This window comes from Poeciliopsis prolifica, unplaced genomic scaffold (assembly GCF_027474105.1).
Source record: "Poeciliopsis prolifica strain line A6 unplaced genomic scaffold, Auburn_PproV2 SCAFFOLD032, whole genome shotgun sequence".
NCBI lineage: Eukaryota > Metazoa > Chordata > Actinopteri > Cyprinodontiformes > Poeciliidae > Poeciliopsis > Poeciliopsis prolifica.
Window position 1 is genome coordinate 1,693,370 of NW_026562407.1, and position 19,754 is coordinate 1,713,123.

Consider the following 19,754-nt stretch of genomic DNA (forward strand, 5'->3'; position numbering starts at 1 on the left):
TTAAAATCTATAAAAGGTTAATTAAAATTGTTGAATTGTATAATATCAGTAACATTTTGTTTTATTTTTTTGAGGAATACCTGGAATATGAAGTGATGAAAACTTTTCATGACAAAGATTTTGCAAAAGAGATGACCTCACCGGGTCAAAAAGGAACCCACTGGCGCGTCAGAGAGTTAGAGCTGCCGCTTCCCGTGTGCACCTGAACGCAGCGCGGGAGCATCCGGCGGTGTAGGAGGAGGAGGAGGAGGGAGGAAGAGAGGAAGGAGAGCGACAGGAAGAAGAGGAAGCATATCGATGGTAAGCATGAAGAATATTCCCGGACTCTGAGCTGATCGACGGGGAAAACATCTTCCGTCGCTCGTTAAGAGGCCGACAGGAAGCGGAGGGAGACAACGGCGCGGCCAGGATGGAGGAGGAGAAGCAGTTCCTTTGTGGGGTGGTGGAAGGTGAGAGCGGCCGACTTCATCTGTGACCTCCTATAAATAATGTGATTTTTATGTTACTCCTGTGCTGAGCGTATTGATTCTGAATAGAGAATAGTGTGACCTGGACTACAGTTAAAAAAAAAACTAACGATCGTTTGCAGCTACTGTAAAATGGGCGTGGGAGTGTTGATAAATATATTTATGAAGGAAGAATAAGCTTGGATGAAAAGGTCTGTGGCAAATGATGGTGCCATCAGCCAAGTGAAGTGGAGATCAAAAAGGCAGGCAGCGGAAAGCATCAGATCTGTTTGAACTGTGCTGGAAATAAAGACAGAAATGCTGATAAATGGAACAGAAATGATGGGAGGAATGCAAATGATGTGATGAAGCTGGAAATGAATAGACTGGTGATAAGAGAATGAGATGAAGTTTGAATGACACGACAATAACAGATGATGACAGAGATGTTGTGGGGGAGATAGGAGGAGGAAGGCTGCTGTTATGGTGGGCAGTTAATTATCATGATGAGGATGATGATAATGATGATAACAAAGAAGGTGAAGAGGACACACGACTCAACAGATTTCTTAAATCTGTTGAGTACAGTTTTAATGAAGAGGAGAATTGTGATAATAATTCAGAAAAAAAAAGTAATTACAATTATTCTTGTTTGTTGTGCCACAGATTGCAATTATCGCAAAACAGCAGCATGTAGAGTCATTTACAAATAAATTCTGGTTAATTATGATGTTGCACATTTCCTCCATTTTTAGAGACAAATAGAAAGCTTTGTACTGTTTTGACTTATTTGAGGTGCTAAAGCAAAAATATTTGAATAATCCAGGTATATAAGATATAAGCAAACTGAGAGACGGCAGGGGATTCACAGCGTTCAGCTACGTCTGGACGGATAAGAGGAGATAACTTTAAAAAAACACAATGGCTTGAGTAACTGCTCAGGAAATGAGGAGCAAGATTAACCAAAAATGTTGTTTTAGGCATCTAGTATGTTAAGGTGAGTGAGTTTTCATTAAACTTTTCATTAAAGTTTTCATTAAACACTTTGTTCAAACAAAGTGTTTGAACTGTGTTGCATGAGCTTGAGTAAAATTATTGCAACATTTCTGCCATTTTTAACTACAATGTCCCACTGATACAGTAAACATTGTGTTTGAAAGTTACATGTTGTAAACAAAACACAAAACATTAAACAAGAGAAACAATGAAAGGGTAAACCAAAAGTAATTCAACTTTGCACAACAGCTCATTTAAATCCTATTTATTGTTCTGCATGAGTAGTAAAAAAAATTATCTAAATTTTAATGTGATATGCAGGACACCAAATAAAATCATCAGTGAGTAACTAAATCTTTTTAGTATTCTGTTTATTAAATAGTTAAGTTTTTCTTTTACTTTTAAGTATCTATCATTCCAGCTACAAACTGTATCATTTTATCCATCGAGTTCAGTATTCACAACAGACATCTTCTTAAATCTTATTCGTTCCACTGCAGTCCAGCAGCTTTATTCTTTATTCTTTACTTCCTAGATTTCCCCAAACTGTCTAGAAGGTTTCTCATGAGGTTGTTATTGGTCTGGCTTTGAAGCGAAGACTCCACTTACGTCTAGAAATATCAAAGATCACACATACGCACACCAAAGCAATAATGAAGAAATTCCAAAATGGCTTGCAGAAGGAAATGGTCTGGACTGCATTTTATTCACTTGTCACTCTGACCCACTTACTGTACTTGCCCTCATACACACATTGCAGACTTATTCAATAACATACAAGACTGGTAGGGACACTGGGGATGCTCCCATTTCTATTAATAGAAAATGTGATGGAGTGTGTGCATGTAGATAAATTAGGCCTAATCCAAATGCAGTGGGGATACGGCCAAGCGGGCGCTGGAAGATCTCAGATCGTTTGCCTTACTTTACGCTTTGCATTGTAGCAGCCAGTAGCGAGTATTAAAAAAACTGAGCTGCTCTTTGTTTATTTGGGAAATTTAGGAGATGACTTTGGTTTCCTAAAATTGTGGCCCATTCTGTCTGAGAGAACTTGTGAGTTAAATTTATAGGCCGCCTAGATTTCATTAACCTTTTTAACCCTGCCTGCATATTTTTCTTAATACTGAGATCAGGACTTTGTGATGGTCACTGCAGAACATTGATCTTGTTCTTAAGTTGAATTTGTATATTCAACTTGCTGTCTACTTAAGGTGACTGTACTTTTGGAACACCCATTTATACCTAAGACTGGTAGATCTTATTTCAAAATTTCCCTAGAGTATATGATGGCAGCAAAAGTTTGGATATTTTGATGGAGTTATCAGGCTTGAAAGATTCTGCCTAATCTTGGACAATATGGCCAGACACTTCAGTTTTACTTTCTGGTCACTAGAGATCCACAAATTAAGACTTTTGTTCTTATGTGCCAAATTGTAATTGGGCTTTTTATGTCTAACTTATATAATGTCCTCATTTCTGAGTGATCTTCAGTTCATGTCAATGGTGGAATCAGTCAATTGCGGATGACAACGCTGTAAAATATGAAAATGAAACAGTGGATTAAAAACAACCCGATTTGAGCCGATTTTAGTTATTGTGGTCACCCAGTACTTAGTCAAATATGGAGCAATGCAGGCCTGGGTTAAGTTAATGCAACATGGTTGGTTCACCCAGCAAAATGAGTTAGTTTCCAATAGAAAACATGGGCTAACATAACTAATTTCTAATGTTAACAATGAGCAGGTAAACACAGCAATGGTTTTTGTGTGTCTGTACTCATTATATATTTGTTTTTCTTTAGGTTTCTATGGTCGACCCTGGTCTATGGATCAGAGGAAAGTTCTCTTCCAGTGGTAAGAACATTCCTCAGTCTACTTGTGGCCTGTTGAATATTTTCTCAAGACATTTCAAACTGCTGCGTTTCAACCCTCTGTGTGACAGCATGTATTTAATCCAGATCATGACCTATTTGTCTGTACTGTGTTCATGTACGAATTTCAGTTTGGACTTTGACTGGGCCATGCTAATAATACATTTTGCTCCAAACCACAAGGGTCGAACTCCAGCACTAAATGGCTGCTATTTTTTGCTACGTCCCTCGTCCGACACACAATGGGGAACCAGACAGGTTTAGCCCTTCAATTTAATTTGAGTCACAGCCAAAGAAAGTAACTGCACTCCCTATTGAGTTGCAAAAAATTTTTTCGTTAGCAGTTTCCTCACAAAGAGAACGAAGCGGTGCATGACTCAGCTCCCTACGCAACACAAACGCAAAGTGTTATTTAGAAAAAAAGCATCGGTAATCTATTCATGTAAGGAGAAACAACCACATAAGTAAACAACGAGGAGAGAAGTGCCTCAAAGATGCTGTGAATCTATGCACTAATTAAAGATGAGGGGTTTTCATGCTCTCTCGTGTATTCTGTGTAGTTTGAAGGGAACCAATTAATTCTTCATGCCTCACTGGTCCTACCTTTAAGATTAAATCTTAAATCCTTACTGAAAGCTTGGACACAGTTTTATAGCTCAGAATCTAATAATAGCCTGGAGAGGGTACCTCTGCTTTCCTAAGCAAAAATAATTAGTCCATTGTTTGATTCTGTTTGCAGTTTTGTCCTTATAGCACACAGCAAGCAGCTGGGATTAAGTCTTGAGAATTCTGCCTGACAGATTTTAAAATTAAAATGTGTCTGTAGTTTGCACAACCTTGCTAAACAGTCACTTTGTTATGAAGATGCTACACCAACAGCTGAGTGTGTGGGTTCCAAATTTTATTAATAGAGACTTTTTATTTGGGGTTCTCATGTGGGTGCAGAAAGAGTTGCTTTGTAGTTCATAGCTTTGGCAGAGTCGTGCTGCAGATTTATACCCAATATGCGTGTTAGTCCCATTGCATGTTGGTATGTAGGTTGGCACTTTGTGGAGGCGACTTACTGTACGTGCCATCTGTCCAGGAAGTGAAGGATGAGATCACTTCCCTTCCATGAATGAGCAGGATCACAAACATGTCAAAGTGTATGAATGGGCACTGATGCAGATTCAGTTTTATTTCTAGTACTATTCTCTATTTATAATTTAGGAGCTTGTTTCCTATAAATGATGCAGTCTTGGGATCTCACAACAGAGACAGTTAATCTGTTTTTATTACAATTTTTGCAGTTCTGTCTTTTTCTGCTCCTACTGTCCTCCTTCTCAGTTCCAAACATTGAGTCTTTTGTTCATTTCAGGGCATAACCAGAAATAAAATCCTCGTCGGTGCGTCTTTGTAAACGACTGATATTTGTCAACCTCTTAAAATGATTGATATGTCTTCTCTTTTGTCTTTCTTTTGTGCATCACTGAGAAACATATTTCACCTTCCTCCATCTCCCTCAGGATGCAGCTGTGGGGGTTGAACACCTACCTGTACGGCCCCAAAGATGATCTGAAGCACAGATTGCTGTGGAGGGAAGTCTATTCTCCCGAAGAGGAAGGTTTGTACATTCACTGTATCCTTCCATGATGGTGCTCATATAATAGTTACTTTACAGTTAATTATTTTTAAGACTAATCACACATAGTTCCTTCTCTACCAATTTATCCTGATAAATTGAGGCCATCGTACTTATAACTTGTTCCTCTTCTTTTCACAGCTCAGCTGCGTACTCTTATAGTGGAAGCTCAGTCCAGGGGTCTGAGGTTTGTTTACGCTCTCTCCCCTGGTCAGGATATCGTCTTCTCTTCTTCCTGTGACTTGGCGCTGCTCAAACGGAAGCTGAAACAGGCACGTTGCGCTCTCTGAAATATGTCAGAAGCACACCTGCGTGTTGCGTCCCCCTTACTGATCCTCCTTTGTTTCTCTCTGCCAGGTATCAGACCTGGGGTGCCAGGCGTTTGCCATCCTCTTTGACGACATCGATCACTCCATGTGCCAGGCCGACAGCGAGGCCTTCACTTCATTTGCCCACGCTCAGGTCACGATAACGAATGAGATTTATCGCTTCTTGGGGGAGCCACCTGTCTTCCTTTTCTGCCCTACAGGTAAAACTGAAGTCTGCATGAAACTCTATGTTTTATTGAACGAACCATTATTTTCTCTTTCTTTTATACTTAGAGTATTGCGGTTCGCTGTGCTCCCCGAGTGTGTCAAAATCTCCCTACCTGCAAACAGTTGGAGAGGACCTACTACCTAACATAACAGTGATATGGACAGGTAAGACAAAAATCAATAAAAAAGCTCTTAAAAGCTGTATAATCTGTCTACCTTCTAGAATTTAGAACGGGTGCTCAATACATCGATCGCGGGAAGGTTCTGAGTCGATCTCGACAGTAGGTGATAAACCGAAGGCCTCCAGGACGCTGCGATCAGCACTTTCTCTTCTGACAGGCTTATCAAAAATATTTACTAAGATCCTAAAAGTTTGTAGCTTCAATCAAGAAAAATATGTTTTTTAAATATCAACAAATTAGTAATTATTGTTTCAACAAGGCGTTGCGCAACTCAGTGCGTTTCTTTTCCATTAACAAAAGAAAGGCGACTCAAAGACCGACTGACTGGCACAGCAGGAGTTTAAATTAGCTAATCAACCACCGCTGTGTTCATGAGAGGCTTGTTAATAATCGAGAAATAAATATCAAGCCTGGAAACCTGATGTTGTAACTGACTGAATGTTATGTTTTTAACATAATCTCTGCTCGGCTTGCGGGGCGCAGGCGGCTGCCACAGCAACGGGTGTGCTTAACGTCAAGGAGAGAGGAGAGTAAAAAGGTCGGAGTGGTTTTGAGTTCGGGTTGTTTTACCTTTGCTTACCGTTGCTGTGACGCTTTACAGCCACTGAACGTTCAACAAACGACAAACTTGGACTGATTACCTCGTTTGTTTGTGAATATACGTCACTCACAACAAACAGTAAATGGGACAAATATATTTGATTAAGTTTTAACAAACAAATGGCTTCTACTGTGATAATTTTGTAAAATATAATTAATTATATCCCAAATTCAGAAGATTTGCCTTCACCTCTGGAGAGCTCTTTGGTTCCTCTTATCAGTCTGTACTTTCTCATATTGAAGTCATCAAACCAAAGTTCAGATCTACCAGAACTGACTGACACCTGCTGGCCTCAGGTTTGCAACCAGCTTCTGCCTGAGAAACCAGTAACCTGCTCCCAGTGTCAGAACCTCACTGAGGAAGAAACTGCATCAGGTTTTCTATTACCTTAATATTTCTGCTATAAGTGATATACGTATATTCACATATAAAATAAGTCAATAGAGTGTAATTTACAATTTTTATGTCTTCGTGTCATGAGGTAGATCTCAGCCGGCTGGTGAGAGAAAAAGTAGATCTTGGTCTGAAAAGGTTTGGGCGTCCCTGATTTAGAAATATCAGGGATATGTGTTCTTTATTCGAAATGCATCTTGCCTAATAAATGTGCTAATAAAAGCACATCTCAGCACACATGCATGCAAATTAGATTTTGCACAAACCCACTCAGCCTCCTCCACAAACCATGAAAACCGTTTAGGTGCACATCCTCCCACGCTCATATGAAAGTACAATAGAAGCAAAGGATCGATTGCCCACTCGCTTCTACATCACTTCTTCAGTTTTGGTGTTTCTCTCTGTGTTTCAACATCAGGAGCTAAAAAGGACTGCTAAAATATCACATTGTTATTGTATTATCACTATTATTTATGTTCAAGAAAACACCTGACTTGATTTGTTTACTGAGTCTACAGGCATGTTGCTGATAAAACTGCTATGTATTCAGGCGTGTCTTCTGATTGACGTTTGTTTGAATTGTTCAATCGTTGCCAAAGGCATGAGGAAGTTATGTCATGCAACTTCAAGGATAAAGGTGCTCCCTCTCTAACTGTTAAACAGATCTAGTATTGTTTATCATGATATCGTTCATTAGAATCTGTAAACTCTTTTGATTTTAAACTCTTGAAAATTAGCAGAGGCTGTGAACTACAGCTGTAATGGAAGAGAAATGCTTCGTGGAGGACTTTCAGCTAAAAGACACCCAGCTGACATCAGAGCTGTTGAAGAAAATATGCAAAGTTGCTGTTTTGTGAACAAGCAATTACCTCCGGTTTCCCTTGAGGAAACGGCTTTTATCCCACAACAGATTTATTCAAGAAACATTTTGGCAAATCAGTCTCCTAAAACACAAAGAATAACCTAATTTAGGTTTTTCTTGTGACCCAGTCCAGAGTCATTTATGGACAGATACAACCCCGAGTTGATTATGGGTTTAACTCAGCATATTGGGTTACAGTGGAGTTCAAATGTCCAATTTATTGCCCAATCAGATGAAACCGTCGACTCCGGGGGAAAGACGAGACACTTTGTCTGGTCAGAGATCAGTTGAAGAGAGATATTTTTAACCAGCTTGTATTTTATTTTAGTCCCTCAAGTAATTCAGACAGTTTAACAAAATTAGTGTTCTGGAAAGAGCCTCAAAGCTGTTTGCCAGCATAAAAATAATAGGAGATATAACATGTATTAATGAGCCTTTCAAAGATGTGTGTATAGCAACAAAAATGACAAAAATACATAATTTTCCTCCAGAGTGATAATGAAAAATCTCCCCTTAGCCTATATATGGTCAAATAAATGATGTTTTTGTTTAAATTAAATATTTTCACATTTGGATTTGAATAACAAAATTCTTACATAGTATGTGTGCATAAAATGTCACATATCTCAATTAACTTGACTAATATTTTAGAGAAAATGTGAATGTTGAACACTAATAGCACAACTTGCAGCAGGTACTTTGCAGCTGAACTCTCGTTGTTTTAAGTAAATAAGCTTTCTCTCAAAATTTTCTAAAGCTAAAGCACTCCAGTGAGTCTCACCTTTTAGGTATGCAAGTAACCCAGCAAACTGGGTTAATTTTTGACTGAACATTTGCTAAATAGATCAACTTCTGCACCAACATCACTAACTTCTGTTGTGTCTATAAGTGAACCAGCTGAGGTCTTTTTGTGTTCAGATGTTTTTTATCTGTTTATCTAAAAATTCACAATTTTAACAGGACTCTCTTAACATTGATTTAGAGAAATAAATTAATCAAATGTTTATTCCTCAGATGTTTTCCTCCATCACTGTGTCCCACAGGCAGCAAAGTTATTTCCAGGAAACTGTCCTTAGAGTCCCTTGCCGAGTTGGAGTCTGTCCTGCAGCGGTCCCCGCTGATCTGGGACAACCTGCATGCCAACGACTATGATACCCGACGTCTCTTCCTGGGGCCTTTCAAGGGTCGTGACCCTCAGCTAAGAAACCACCTGAGGGGTCTGCTGCTCAATCCTAACTGCGAATTTGAAGCCAATTACATCCCACTGCACACTCTGGGAAGCTGGCACAGAGCTGAAAAAGATTATGTAAAAGGTGAGGGCAGATTTCATTTTGTTCATAAGTCAATATTAAGACCGCATTAATAAACAGTCACTTCTTGTGGAAATGTCTAATTGTCTAATATTCTAATATTCCTGGGGTCATTTGCATATGGGCATAATGTTAGGTGTAACTGCAGGAGAGTTTAGTCATTTAGACTCTGTATCTTCATGCATTCTGCATCCTGAGAAACCAGAAATGATTATTTTTTAAACCAAATTTAATAATGGCCACGCAAGCCGAGTCTTTTTTTAAACAATGACATCGCAGCACTCTCTCTATATCTATATTTGAGTTTTTATCTTCTTCGATTTCATTGAAATGTTTAAACGAAAATAAGGTTTCGAGATATGAGATGGCGGTAAGTCTATTTAGTATAATTTGTTATTCAGAATCCTACTGCAACTGTGAAGTTTTATTACACAATTTAAATTGACAATAAAAAAGCTAGGAAGTGAGAAAGGGAACAGCAGGAATCATAAAAAAACAAAGGCAGCCGAGAAGCACTGAAGTGTGTGAAGTTCTGCTCTCTGCGGGGTGTGTGGAGGCGGTGCAGGGTAGCTGTGCAGCATGATAATGAGAAAAAATGAGGAGAGAGTAAGGTCCCTTTGTGTGGAGAAAATAAGGTGGATTCCGGTGCAATCAATTCCTTTAAAAGGTATGAAAATGATAAACACCTTGAGTCGTAATACTAAATGAAAATGAAATTCTTACATGAAGGTTCGCTGATAATCTATGGCTGTAAGTTTTAGAGTTTGGCTGCTCCCAGCACAATGTATTCCATAAATAAAGGTGACTATGCACACAATGTTAAAGCAAGCTCAAGTTAACTTTGTTCATTCAGTTAATAGCATACATTTGTAACTCAATGTGTTAAAGAATGTGACATTAAGACTATTGAAGTCAACAAATTATAAACATAAGAGAAAAGTTATATTCTATATTTCAGACGAGGAGTGTGAATACTGTCCAGACAGAGCTTTAACTGCTGCACTTCATGACTGGATGGAAGAACTTAATCAGCCTCTGCAAGCAGGTAAAGATTATATAAACCAAAGCACCTGCTGATGCTTATGCACCACTCTAGTAATGCTTTCACATTTTACCAAATCTGAACTCTGAAAGTTCTCACGCTGTAGTTTGAACCAATATTTCAGGTCGGCAGAGCGCAAGAGCAGAACAACGGGCCTCTGTCTCATCATCGCGTACCAAAACCTCTGACAGGTCCGACTGTCCCTCCACCTTCAGAGCCACACATGCTGTGGCCAAACTCCCAGTCTTCCCACTCAATTCCAGCTCTCCACCCTCATCCCCTCCTATGGGGAAAGCGGAGAGAGAGGGGCAAGAAGGGGAAAAAAAGAGGTCACACCAATCAAGTCATCAACTTCCAGGATCGAGGTCGGCAGCGCCCCCTAGTGGGGGCCGGGCACAGCGGGCGCCGGGTCGCGGGCTGTGTGGTGGGAAGGGCTTACTGAGCGAGGCCCAGGTGCGGCTGCTCGTTGGTCTCCATTACCTCCCCCATGAGCACGGCCCCTCGGCGCAGAAGCTGCTGCAGGACCTAACCTGGCTAAAATCAAACTGCCACCTGGTCGGCGCAAACAGCAAGAAGACGCAGCCCCAGAAGGTTTTTCTTCCTTTCGTCAAAAATGATTTCCGACATGGAGGTCATCACAGTTAAACATCTGAATGCTTTATTTTGTCCTCAGGTTGATGAGTGGCGTGGGCGGGCCTCCAGATTCCTGTCTCTGTGCGAAGACATAGCTCAGCTCCACTGCAGCGTAGTGGGCGGGGCTAACAGGGCTGTGCTCTATGACCTTTACCCTTATGTGTGGGACCTGAGGAACACAGCTCTGGTGGCAAAAGCCTTCATATGCTGGCTGGGTGAGTTCACCTGGAGGGATATAAATACAAGCTTAGAACAGGAGAGAAATGAAAAGGATAATGCTTTTCATCTTACGATGGGAAAATTAGTTATAATAATAAAACTAATAAAACAGAGCAGCAGACATTGCGTGTAGTTACCACCGTCATGCAATCATGAAGCCTCAAACTACATTCCTTGATGATTTTTTTTTTATTCTTACACCAAATTTACCTCTATTCAATAAAAATATGCCACATAATATTCTTTATGTATAAAACCATTGATTATTATGAGTTTAACTAAAATAAATAAATTACATATTTTTGTAAGTTGTTTCAGATTGAAAAATGAAAGTTTCTCTTCTATTACACTATTTCAGTAGTAATAGAAGTAATTCATATATTATAGCAGAGGTTGAACTGTTACTGCTTCTCGTCACCATGAGTTATGCACCGTTAGCTCTGCTCTCTCTCATGCTGATATGTAGGACTGATCTGCTAAATAAACAAATAAATGCACAATTAAAATAAACTCAGAAAGGCTTTCCATTTTATAGATTTTGTGCTATATTTATCCTGCATTAATTATGCATTTAATAATGATTTTATTACTGTATTGTAAATTCCGCTAAAACTTTAGGCTCATCTTTGCCCGTCTATAGCTATGTGAATGTTCACAGTAATAATTTAAAACACAATGACTTGTCATTGAGCTATTACCACACAGTACCAGATTACTATGCCTGTCGTGCTCTTTTGTAAAGCCATTGTGCAGCTTGCATTTTACAAGCTAAAACACCTTCTGTAAACTGACAGCATTCTTTCACTCCACACAGAGTTATAGTCATACCTGAATGACATTTTCTTTTTGTTTCCCTCAGATGGGCGAGTGCTGAATGACGGCTCAAACCTCGCCTCCTGGAGGAACTGTTTTCACTGTGAGTAGGCAGAAATGTTTCTCTCTCACTGTGCAGCTGGTGCAAGTTAGACAGTCAGCAGTCATTCTTCCAAAAAACACAGATGGATATGTGCAGATTATGGCTCACTGAGAACCAATACATCACGTTTGCTTTAAAATTTTCAGAAATATGGATTCCAATTTGGTGGTTTCAATATGTCAAGGTGTGAAGATATTAGCAACGACCTTTGAGAAGCAAATGTTGGAGAAGAAATGTGAAACACTTAGGACAGGAAAGGATAAGCCAGTAAATTCAATTCCAGATCAAACCGAGTCAAAATAATAAAACGAGTCACAAAGTCATTCAAAAGATGACTCTCACTAATGCTAAAACAATCTGTTAAATCATAATGTTTATTTACGTTTTCCAATGACTGCAGCACTTACTGACAAACCTTGATGTATTTCAGAGCCCTAACCTGTTCTGTTGAATGAGGATCGTTTTTCTCTTGTTTTTTCCAGGGTGTGGGAAATCCACAGGAGCAGAGCTGCAGGGAGTGGACTCAGAGCCATGGGTGTTCAAAGGGGGGGTGTCTGGGGAGGTGCAGGTAGCTTTATTGATTTTTGTCTAATGTCTTATTCAACTTCTTATTTCTTACTCATTCAGGATTCATCTTTTTCAAGTTCAGTCCTAAACCCTTCCAACTGAAAAAACATACTTCTTTAGAACAAATCTACAAATTATAAAATTGCATCTTCCTGTGTCGTCGTGTCGTCGTGTGAACAGATGCTCCTCCCGATAGGCAGCAGCAGTGAACTTTTCGCTCACCCCCCTCCTCTCTTTCCTACCTCTCGTCTCTACAACGTCAGGCCCTATCACGGCAAAGACAAGGTAGGTGATGAGTTATTGTTTTTACTACTAAGAAAGTAAAACTCGATTAATGTAATAAATATGTTTTTGAAACTTAACTTTGGTTTTGCAACTTTTAGATGTGTCTCTGGTCCAGAACACCTGATTAAAATTACTTACATACTTCCTTAGTTCACAGTCATGTTCTGCTAATGACCTGTTTTTTTAAACTCAGGTGTGTTGAAGCAGAGATGCATCTAAAAGTTGCAGGACCTTGGCAGGTGAAATGTCTTACCCAAAGACACGATGACTGAAACAAACAAAGTGATTTGTAAATATTTTTTTTGTGAAAACAAGAGCAATAGGCTTAAAACAGAGGAAATTTAACACATTACAAAATTATTTGCAGACTTCTCAACTTATTTCTACTTTGTTGGAAATACACAAAAAAAAGCATGTGAACAGACTTGCATACTCCAGCTCTTTCAGTGCTCTTTGAAACATTTACCAGGTTGCAAAGAAAAGCGTTGTGATTATATTTTGAGGGATATGTGCCCGTAGGTGGAGCTGTACCGAATGGTCCGCCAGCTTCACCTGAGGACTCAGGGGGGCCAGGAGTCCACCATGGCTCATCCAGACGTCATTGGAGACAGGTTTGTCAGCCTGTTATGAATCTTAAAGTTTATTATTCTCCTTTTTTAGTTTACCTTTCTTTACTTGTTTACATTTACTTTAAGTACCCAGATTTTCTGTGTTGTGCGATATACAGATTCTATTCTGTGTATCTTGGTTGTAACTAGTGCACTGCAGTTGTCTTTTTACCCATTCCACTCTGATCTCTAGAAAATAACAAAGCATTTTCATGTTTTTCTCTTTTTTTTTGGTCCACATTTAAAGCCTATTAAATGTCTTGAACTGAACTGGTGTGCAGCATAAAGAGAGTTAATGCATTTTTATAAAAAATACCTTTTATCACTTCCTAGATGTCTTGGCCCATGTCTGGCGCTGAGCCCCGAGTACAGCTTCATCCTGGAAGATGAGCTCGGCATCTGTGGCTGCGTGCTGGGCATCCTAGACGTCCGCTCCTTCGCGAAGCGATGCCAGGCCAGCTGGATTCCTGCCATGAGAGATAAATACCCACCCAAAGGGAGCAGCACACACTCAAACACACAGGTGAATATGTTAAAACTGGGCAGAGGAGCTACTTGTTTGTTTCATTTTAACAAACAGAACACATAACCTGCAGATTCATGCACACAAATGGTTTGTTATTGGTACCTGCTGTTGCACCATCTGGACCCATCCTGTCAAAGATTAATTACTCACTATGAAGATTCACAAAAACACATTCATTTTTGGCATTTGTGATGCCTCATATTAGCATGTTCAAGCATAAGCTGGCCATGCTGCTCACACTGGGGAGCAGAATGCAAGTTTTAGCAGAGCAGGACAGTCATCTGTCAATATGGTAAAGCAAAGCACCTTTTAGAAGGTATATTTGTTGAAAGTTGTTGCTTAACACAAAGTTACAACAACAGAAAACAAACAATCTCTGGCAACGAATCAAACCACGACTCTGGTGAGCAACAGACACAGTCAGACCGAGACAATCTGTGGTTGATTTTTTTTTTTTTTTTTTTTTCTGCTTGCCAACAGTCAAACTTTTGGACGACTGCCATTTTTACAGCTTACTCATGTTTGAAGACAGAACAAGTTTTTCGTCTGCCTAATGATTTATTGTTAGGTGTCAGAAGGAGTTGGAAAGGCTCTTATAACCTGTTTTATTGCATTCCAGTGTAAGTCAGCGGTAACAGCTTCCAAACTGTTTTTACTTCCGCCTGTTTAGGTTCAGTGCTGCATGTGAACAGAAACAGGAAAAGGGGGGGAATCCACAAACTGGATGAATTTCAAAATGAAGTGTTTCACAGATTTGTAAAGCAGAAAGACAATGACCAAATGAAATTCAACTAACAAAGCTGTTTTACTTTTGTAAGATGTTTACTGATGAATTTTGATTTTAATCTCGTCTCAGATATTCTGATGAGAGTCAAAATTCTGAAGAAAAAATTAAGAATAACTTTTTCAGTGGTCCTTATCCTCTTCAACAGATGTTGTGACTGCTCAACATATTTCCATCATTTAGAATAAAAGCTAATCTGTGTGTCTGCTGTCTTCTGTGCAGGACTTGGTGAGATTGATGGAGGAGGACCAGGGTGAGTACCCGGACTCGCTCCTCTTCCACTTCCCCTCTCAGCTGCGACTGGACGCGCTGCCCGAGCTGGTGGACGTCAGCGTCAGCCGAACCCTGCTCACCGCCCTGCTCACTGCGCTCAAGGCCAACGGTACGATAACAGTCACATCCAGTTCCTCTCTGATGTTTGGTAAAACGCAAAAATGCAAACCTCTTTAAATCTATTCACTTCTTTTAAAGTTTTAAGTAACAGCGCATTGCAAAAGCATTCATAGAAGTCAAAGTTATCGACAAATACAGACTTTACTGTATTTTGCTGTAGCTTACTGCAATAGACTAAAGCAAAGAATAGCATAATTGTGAACTGTAGTGTGAATTTTTGTTCAATCCACCCGAGTCAAGATGCTTTGTTGAGCCACCAACAAATACAGATGCATTTCCATATGTTTCAATCAACTTTGCACGTCCAGGTATCAAAATTGGTTCACTGGCACCAATTTTGGCACAAACACCTCACTTTTCATACTTTTCTTGCAATATTAACAAGTGTTTATTCTTTTCCACCAATTGGTGTTGTGCATCACTTAAAATTCTAGTAATAATATATTTTAAAAAATTTATTGTAACATTGCAGAACATGAAACAGCTTGTACAATGTGAATATGTCTCCAGTGCATTACAGATTGCATTCAGTTTTGTTTGACAAACATATTCAGAAGAATGTTTCACTGTGGTGTTTTTTTTTTTTTTTTTTTGTCTATAATGCAGTTAATTTTATGTGCAGAGAAAAGGCTGATGGATGCTTCCTGTGTGTTTGCGTCCAGGTTCTCAGGGTGTCTTCTGTGAGGTGCAGCCCACAGATCATCAGAGGCTGGAGTTCTTAACCAAACTGGGCTTCCTGGAGATCCTCAGAGGAGAAGCCAGGAGCAGAGAGGGCGTGGTGCTCGGGCGACTGCTCTGAAAAACACGACAAACACTCACACTAGCCATCACCTGGTCACGCATTTCAACTCCTTTGAGAAACATCAACATTAATTAGTTCATCAATTTATCAAAGTGCATGGTTAGTTATGACAAAGGTTATTTTTTTCATCAGGAGTTGTAGTGAGTCCTGATGCTTGTTTTTAACAAAATTTTGCCATAAATGTCATCAGCTTGAAGCATCACCCTCCTAAACATATAAACATTTTGAATGATAATGTAAAGAGAAGGTTTCCTACGATTCTGTTATTGTGCTTGTTCAAAAACGTTGTTCTCTTACTTTGACTAGGACATGTTTCATGTAAGAAGCCCCATTCAGAAATATTTTGCAAACTGTCAACATTTTATTTTATTTAAGTTCTTTGGTTTAAAATCTGCCAACATAAATAAGATGTTCCACCATAAAACTGATGCAAGAAAATAAGATGGACTTTATTTAATTCAAAAAAGGTTAGAATCTGTAAGGTCACAGAGAAAAATGCCACATAGGCAGCCTTACTTCAGCCTAATTAGATCTTTAGATACTTTAGACGTGTTTTTACTTATTGGTACCAACTACAGCTTGCATTTCCAGTAATTGTCTCATTTTTTTTTCTTATCTCAAAATGATCAATTTAACTGAAGCATGAAAGGGGATTTAGGAGCCTTTTGGTTGCCTTCAGATTAATGGAATGCATTGCATGTTGTGAAGGTGTATTCTTTATATATGTGTCATTAAAAACAACAGACTTACACACGTAATGCACAAACTGGTGAAAATATTATAGAAAATCTTAATGAAAACCTTAATGAAGAGATCAAACAGGCATGAACCACAAGATTCTTCAGCATTTAACAACTATGAAATGTATGTTAGGGTTTAAATCCTTTAAAGAGCTGCTGATTAATACTTTAAATGAGGGAAAGCAACAAATGTTTTAAATGGAGGCATAGCTCAAAATGTAAGGAATTTTATTAAAGGTATTTTTATTAGATAAAAAGTAAGTTTATTCTTTGAAATGCAGCACCAAACCAATAATATTTTTTGAAAGGTTGAGGTGCAGATGTGTTGTAGCATTTCTCAACTCTGTGCAGTTTCAACCTCTTTTTCTGCCTGGATGAGCATAACTGCTTTCCTCGGTTTCATTGAAAAGAAAGTGAGCACAACATTTTCCAAAAAAAGAGAAACCTGCTTGTTTAAAACCTGCTTAGCACCAACCGGCAGAAATACAGTGCCGGTAATAAATCGACTTTCGAGAACATTTTTCTTTTGATTATTGCTTTTGATCTGATTTGGATAAGCCTGTGTCTGATATTTCTTTGAAGAAATAGTTTTGGACATTCAAAAGTAATTTCAGCCACCTAATTTACATAAACTTCACCTTCGTTGATCCCACAGACTGAGTAGCTACAAGGCTACTCCACATAAGAGTAAAACAAACTTCCACCATCTTAGAATAAGCCCCCAAAAATGAGAAAGCTATTTAATGTACTTTTAACAGTATATGTACTGTTAAAATTACAGACTTTTAAATAACCCAATAGTTATTTACACAGGAAATAGAGGTCTGAGATGGTTTGAACTAGGAAATTCCAAGTTTCACTTCATCAGTGATATGTTTATTTTTGACAAATTCTAACAAAAAGAAGCCTTGTAGTTTTATTCTTGACTGTTAACATCTTAGTAGTTATGTGGGACATCTGGTGTCATTACATCTAATAAATTATATTTAAGCTGTTAATTTGCAAATGAAGACACTATAGGCAAGTTTTAACACTTTGTACAGGTAAAGGTTATTTGTTTTTCTGGTTTATGTCCATGCTCAGCAAATTGTAGCAGCAGCCACACAGTTCATGTCAAACAATTCCTAAAGGCAGGATTTAGCTAATTTATCCATTTCATTTTGTGCTCTGATTTGTAAATGATGGCTGTTTTTCCTCATTTTATCATTTTTACTTCAGTAGTTTTTATACATATATTAATCCCATTGAAATTATCTGACAAGCTCAAGTCTTTTGTTTACTATTTTTCTAGATAAGATGAATGTTTACATGCATGAAAAACATAACCTTGTGTTGCTTTTCTACCAAGCAGGGTTATAGATCTAAAAACACAAAAACATGCAAAAAGAATTGCAATGGCTGGCGCTCACCTGCATTAACACAAACAAAGATGTTCTACTGGGCATTGCAGCTGTAAAAATGTAGTAAGATAGGAGGAAATGTTAAATGTGTGCATGCTAAAGCTCATTAGAAAAACAGAAAATAAAAGCTAAAAACAGACATATATACATTTATTAATTTTTTTACAGATATCTTCCATTATTAGACATCACTAATAATGATGTCTAATAATAAAGACCTCATCAGCCACTATGTTTAAGCATGAGTGGCTGATGCTTAAACATAGCCACTCAGTGAAAAGTGACATTCACTTGAAGCGGATGCAAGAGTGGGCATGTGAATAATTAAACTGCGACAGCTGTGTCATCCGTCCTTCATTATAAACCCCAAGGAGGCATAAACGCATCGTTCACACCCCGACACACACGCAATCACACAAAAAGAAGCACAAACGCACTCAGTTCAACTGAAAGTGTGTAGAACAATGAATGTTTTTTTATTTAGATGTGAACATACACGACTACTTGTGCAAGCATTTATATTTCAACTTTTTTTATTTACAATTATGTTCAATCAGTAGACTTAGATACTTTTGTACAATTTTCCTTAAAAGTCTCTCGTGAGGTGCTTTGTAATAATAAATGGAAGAAGGTGGTGATTGCATAGACAAAAATAAAGCACCAAAATCGAATTGCATGATGTAAAGCAAAAAAAAACAAAATAATAGATGGTTGTGTCTGTTGCGAGATTTTTAATCGCACCTGTAAGGAGGTGGGACAGTTCTTTTCTTTACTGTGAGAGTCATTTAAAAATGTGTGTGTAAAGTTAGGAAAGTTCTAGAAAACGCAATATGTCAACAGATGTGAACAAATGTTTCAGTCAACATGAAGCACTGTGAAAAAAAGAATTAACCACAACTTGATTTAATGCAATCCTAACAACAATCATGTCTGTCTGAATATTTAAAATAACGGTTGCCTTTCAACATCAGGCTTAAGCATTGTCCGTTTCATTAAATCATTTCAAATTTCAAACTGCTACAAACTGTCTGCATAGAGTTACATTACACATAAACTTTGTGTTTACAATACATTTTTAGTGGAGTGCTGTGTAGCACATCTATGCAGGTTAAAAAAAACATTGAAAAAATATTACTGCGAATTTCAGTTTGGGTTTTTATTGAAAGCATTCAAGACGTTTCATTTTAAACAAAAATGATGCAACTTGTTTTCATGTTTATTAAATGAATTTTTCCTTCTGACTTGTGACGCCTCTTCTTTACCTCAAGATGAGGAAAATATTACGCCGTAAAACCTACAGAGTCAAAAGAAGAGACAACCAAACAGTCCGCAAAACAACATACAGAATATATTGTATCCTGCATCCTACGAGTCCCATCATACTGTTCCTAAGTTTCTTGTGTGTTAAATTGACATACTCTACTTTGAATAAATACCATTCCAGCAACAATCTTACAACTATGCACATTATTTGTTTTACAGTTTTTAATCATTCTATGAGATTAGTAAGTCACATAGTGTGCATCATTGCTCCCAAGTTTGTACTAGAGTTTTTTATTAGCCCAACAACAATCTTACTTATTGTCATTCTGTTTGATGCACTCATAGATGAAAATTGACTCACATAAACTTAATGTAGGAACTTCAACAGCAGGTTAGTTGGACCTATTTTTTGGAATAATTCAGCTAATAATTTTTTGAGCACTTAAAGTCACTCAGTAAAAATTACCATGACCATTCACTCATTAAGTGTAGATCAAGAGAATCATAAGCAATGCACATGCTTATGTTTCACAAAAAGGGTTTAACTTCTTCAAATTTAGATCCCCAAAAAGTATTTTTAAGTTGCTGGCATCTATGAGAAAAAAAAGACAACTTTGTTAACAGCAGCCTGTCACCATTCTTCCCATTTCTGAAAGTAAATTAATGAATGCCAAAGGTTAACTAATTTCACAGACCAAAACAAATACTTTTAACCCAGACAGATTATTTCTAAAGCACTGCTTTGCATTCACCAACCTA

The 19,754-nt window shown here is 38.2% G+C and overlaps 1 protein-coding gene across 1 annotated transcript; it reads left to right on the forward strand.

The window, feature by feature from the left end:
* The first annotated feature begins 240 nt into the window (after positions 1 to 240).
* Positions 241 to 18,973, forward strand: si:dkey-183c6.8 (protein O-GlcNAcase). Its single transcript, XM_055051171.1, has 17 exons — positions 241 to 449; positions 3,244 to 3,295; positions 4,818 to 4,915; positions 5,075 to 5,205; positions 5,291 to 5,462; positions 5,536 to 5,634; positions 8,551 to 8,820; positions 9,776 to 9,862; positions 9,984 to 10,450; positions 10,533 to 10,707; positions 11,571 to 11,627; positions 12,110 to 12,195; positions 12,375 to 12,479; positions 12,999 to 13,090; positions 13,421 to 13,610; positions 14,620 to 14,779; positions 15,453 to 18,973. Exons 1-17 carry the CDS (start codon positions 410 to 412, stop codon positions 15,587 to 15,589), a joined length of 2,418 nt encoding a protein of 805 aa, XP_054907146.1. The 5' UTR covers positions 241 to 409; the 3' UTR covers positions 15,590 to 18,973.
* The last annotated feature ends 781 nt before the right edge of the window (positions 18,974 to 19,754 follow it).

Bases quoted from the DNA above. Each gene is read 5' to 3' on its own strand.
- si:dkey-183c6.8 (XM_055051171.1), top strand. From the start codon at position 410: ATGGAGGAGGAGAAGCAGTTCCTTTGTGGGGTGGTGGAAG. The intron at 4,916-5,074 runs GTTTGTACATTC...TTCTTTTCACAG, and splicing joins CTATTCTCCCGAAGAGGAAG to CTCAGCTGCGTACTCTTATA. The intron at 12,196-12,374 runs GTAGCTTTATTG...TCGTGTGAACAG, and splicing joins GGGTGTCTGGGGAGGTGCAG to ATGCTCCTCCCGATAGGCAG.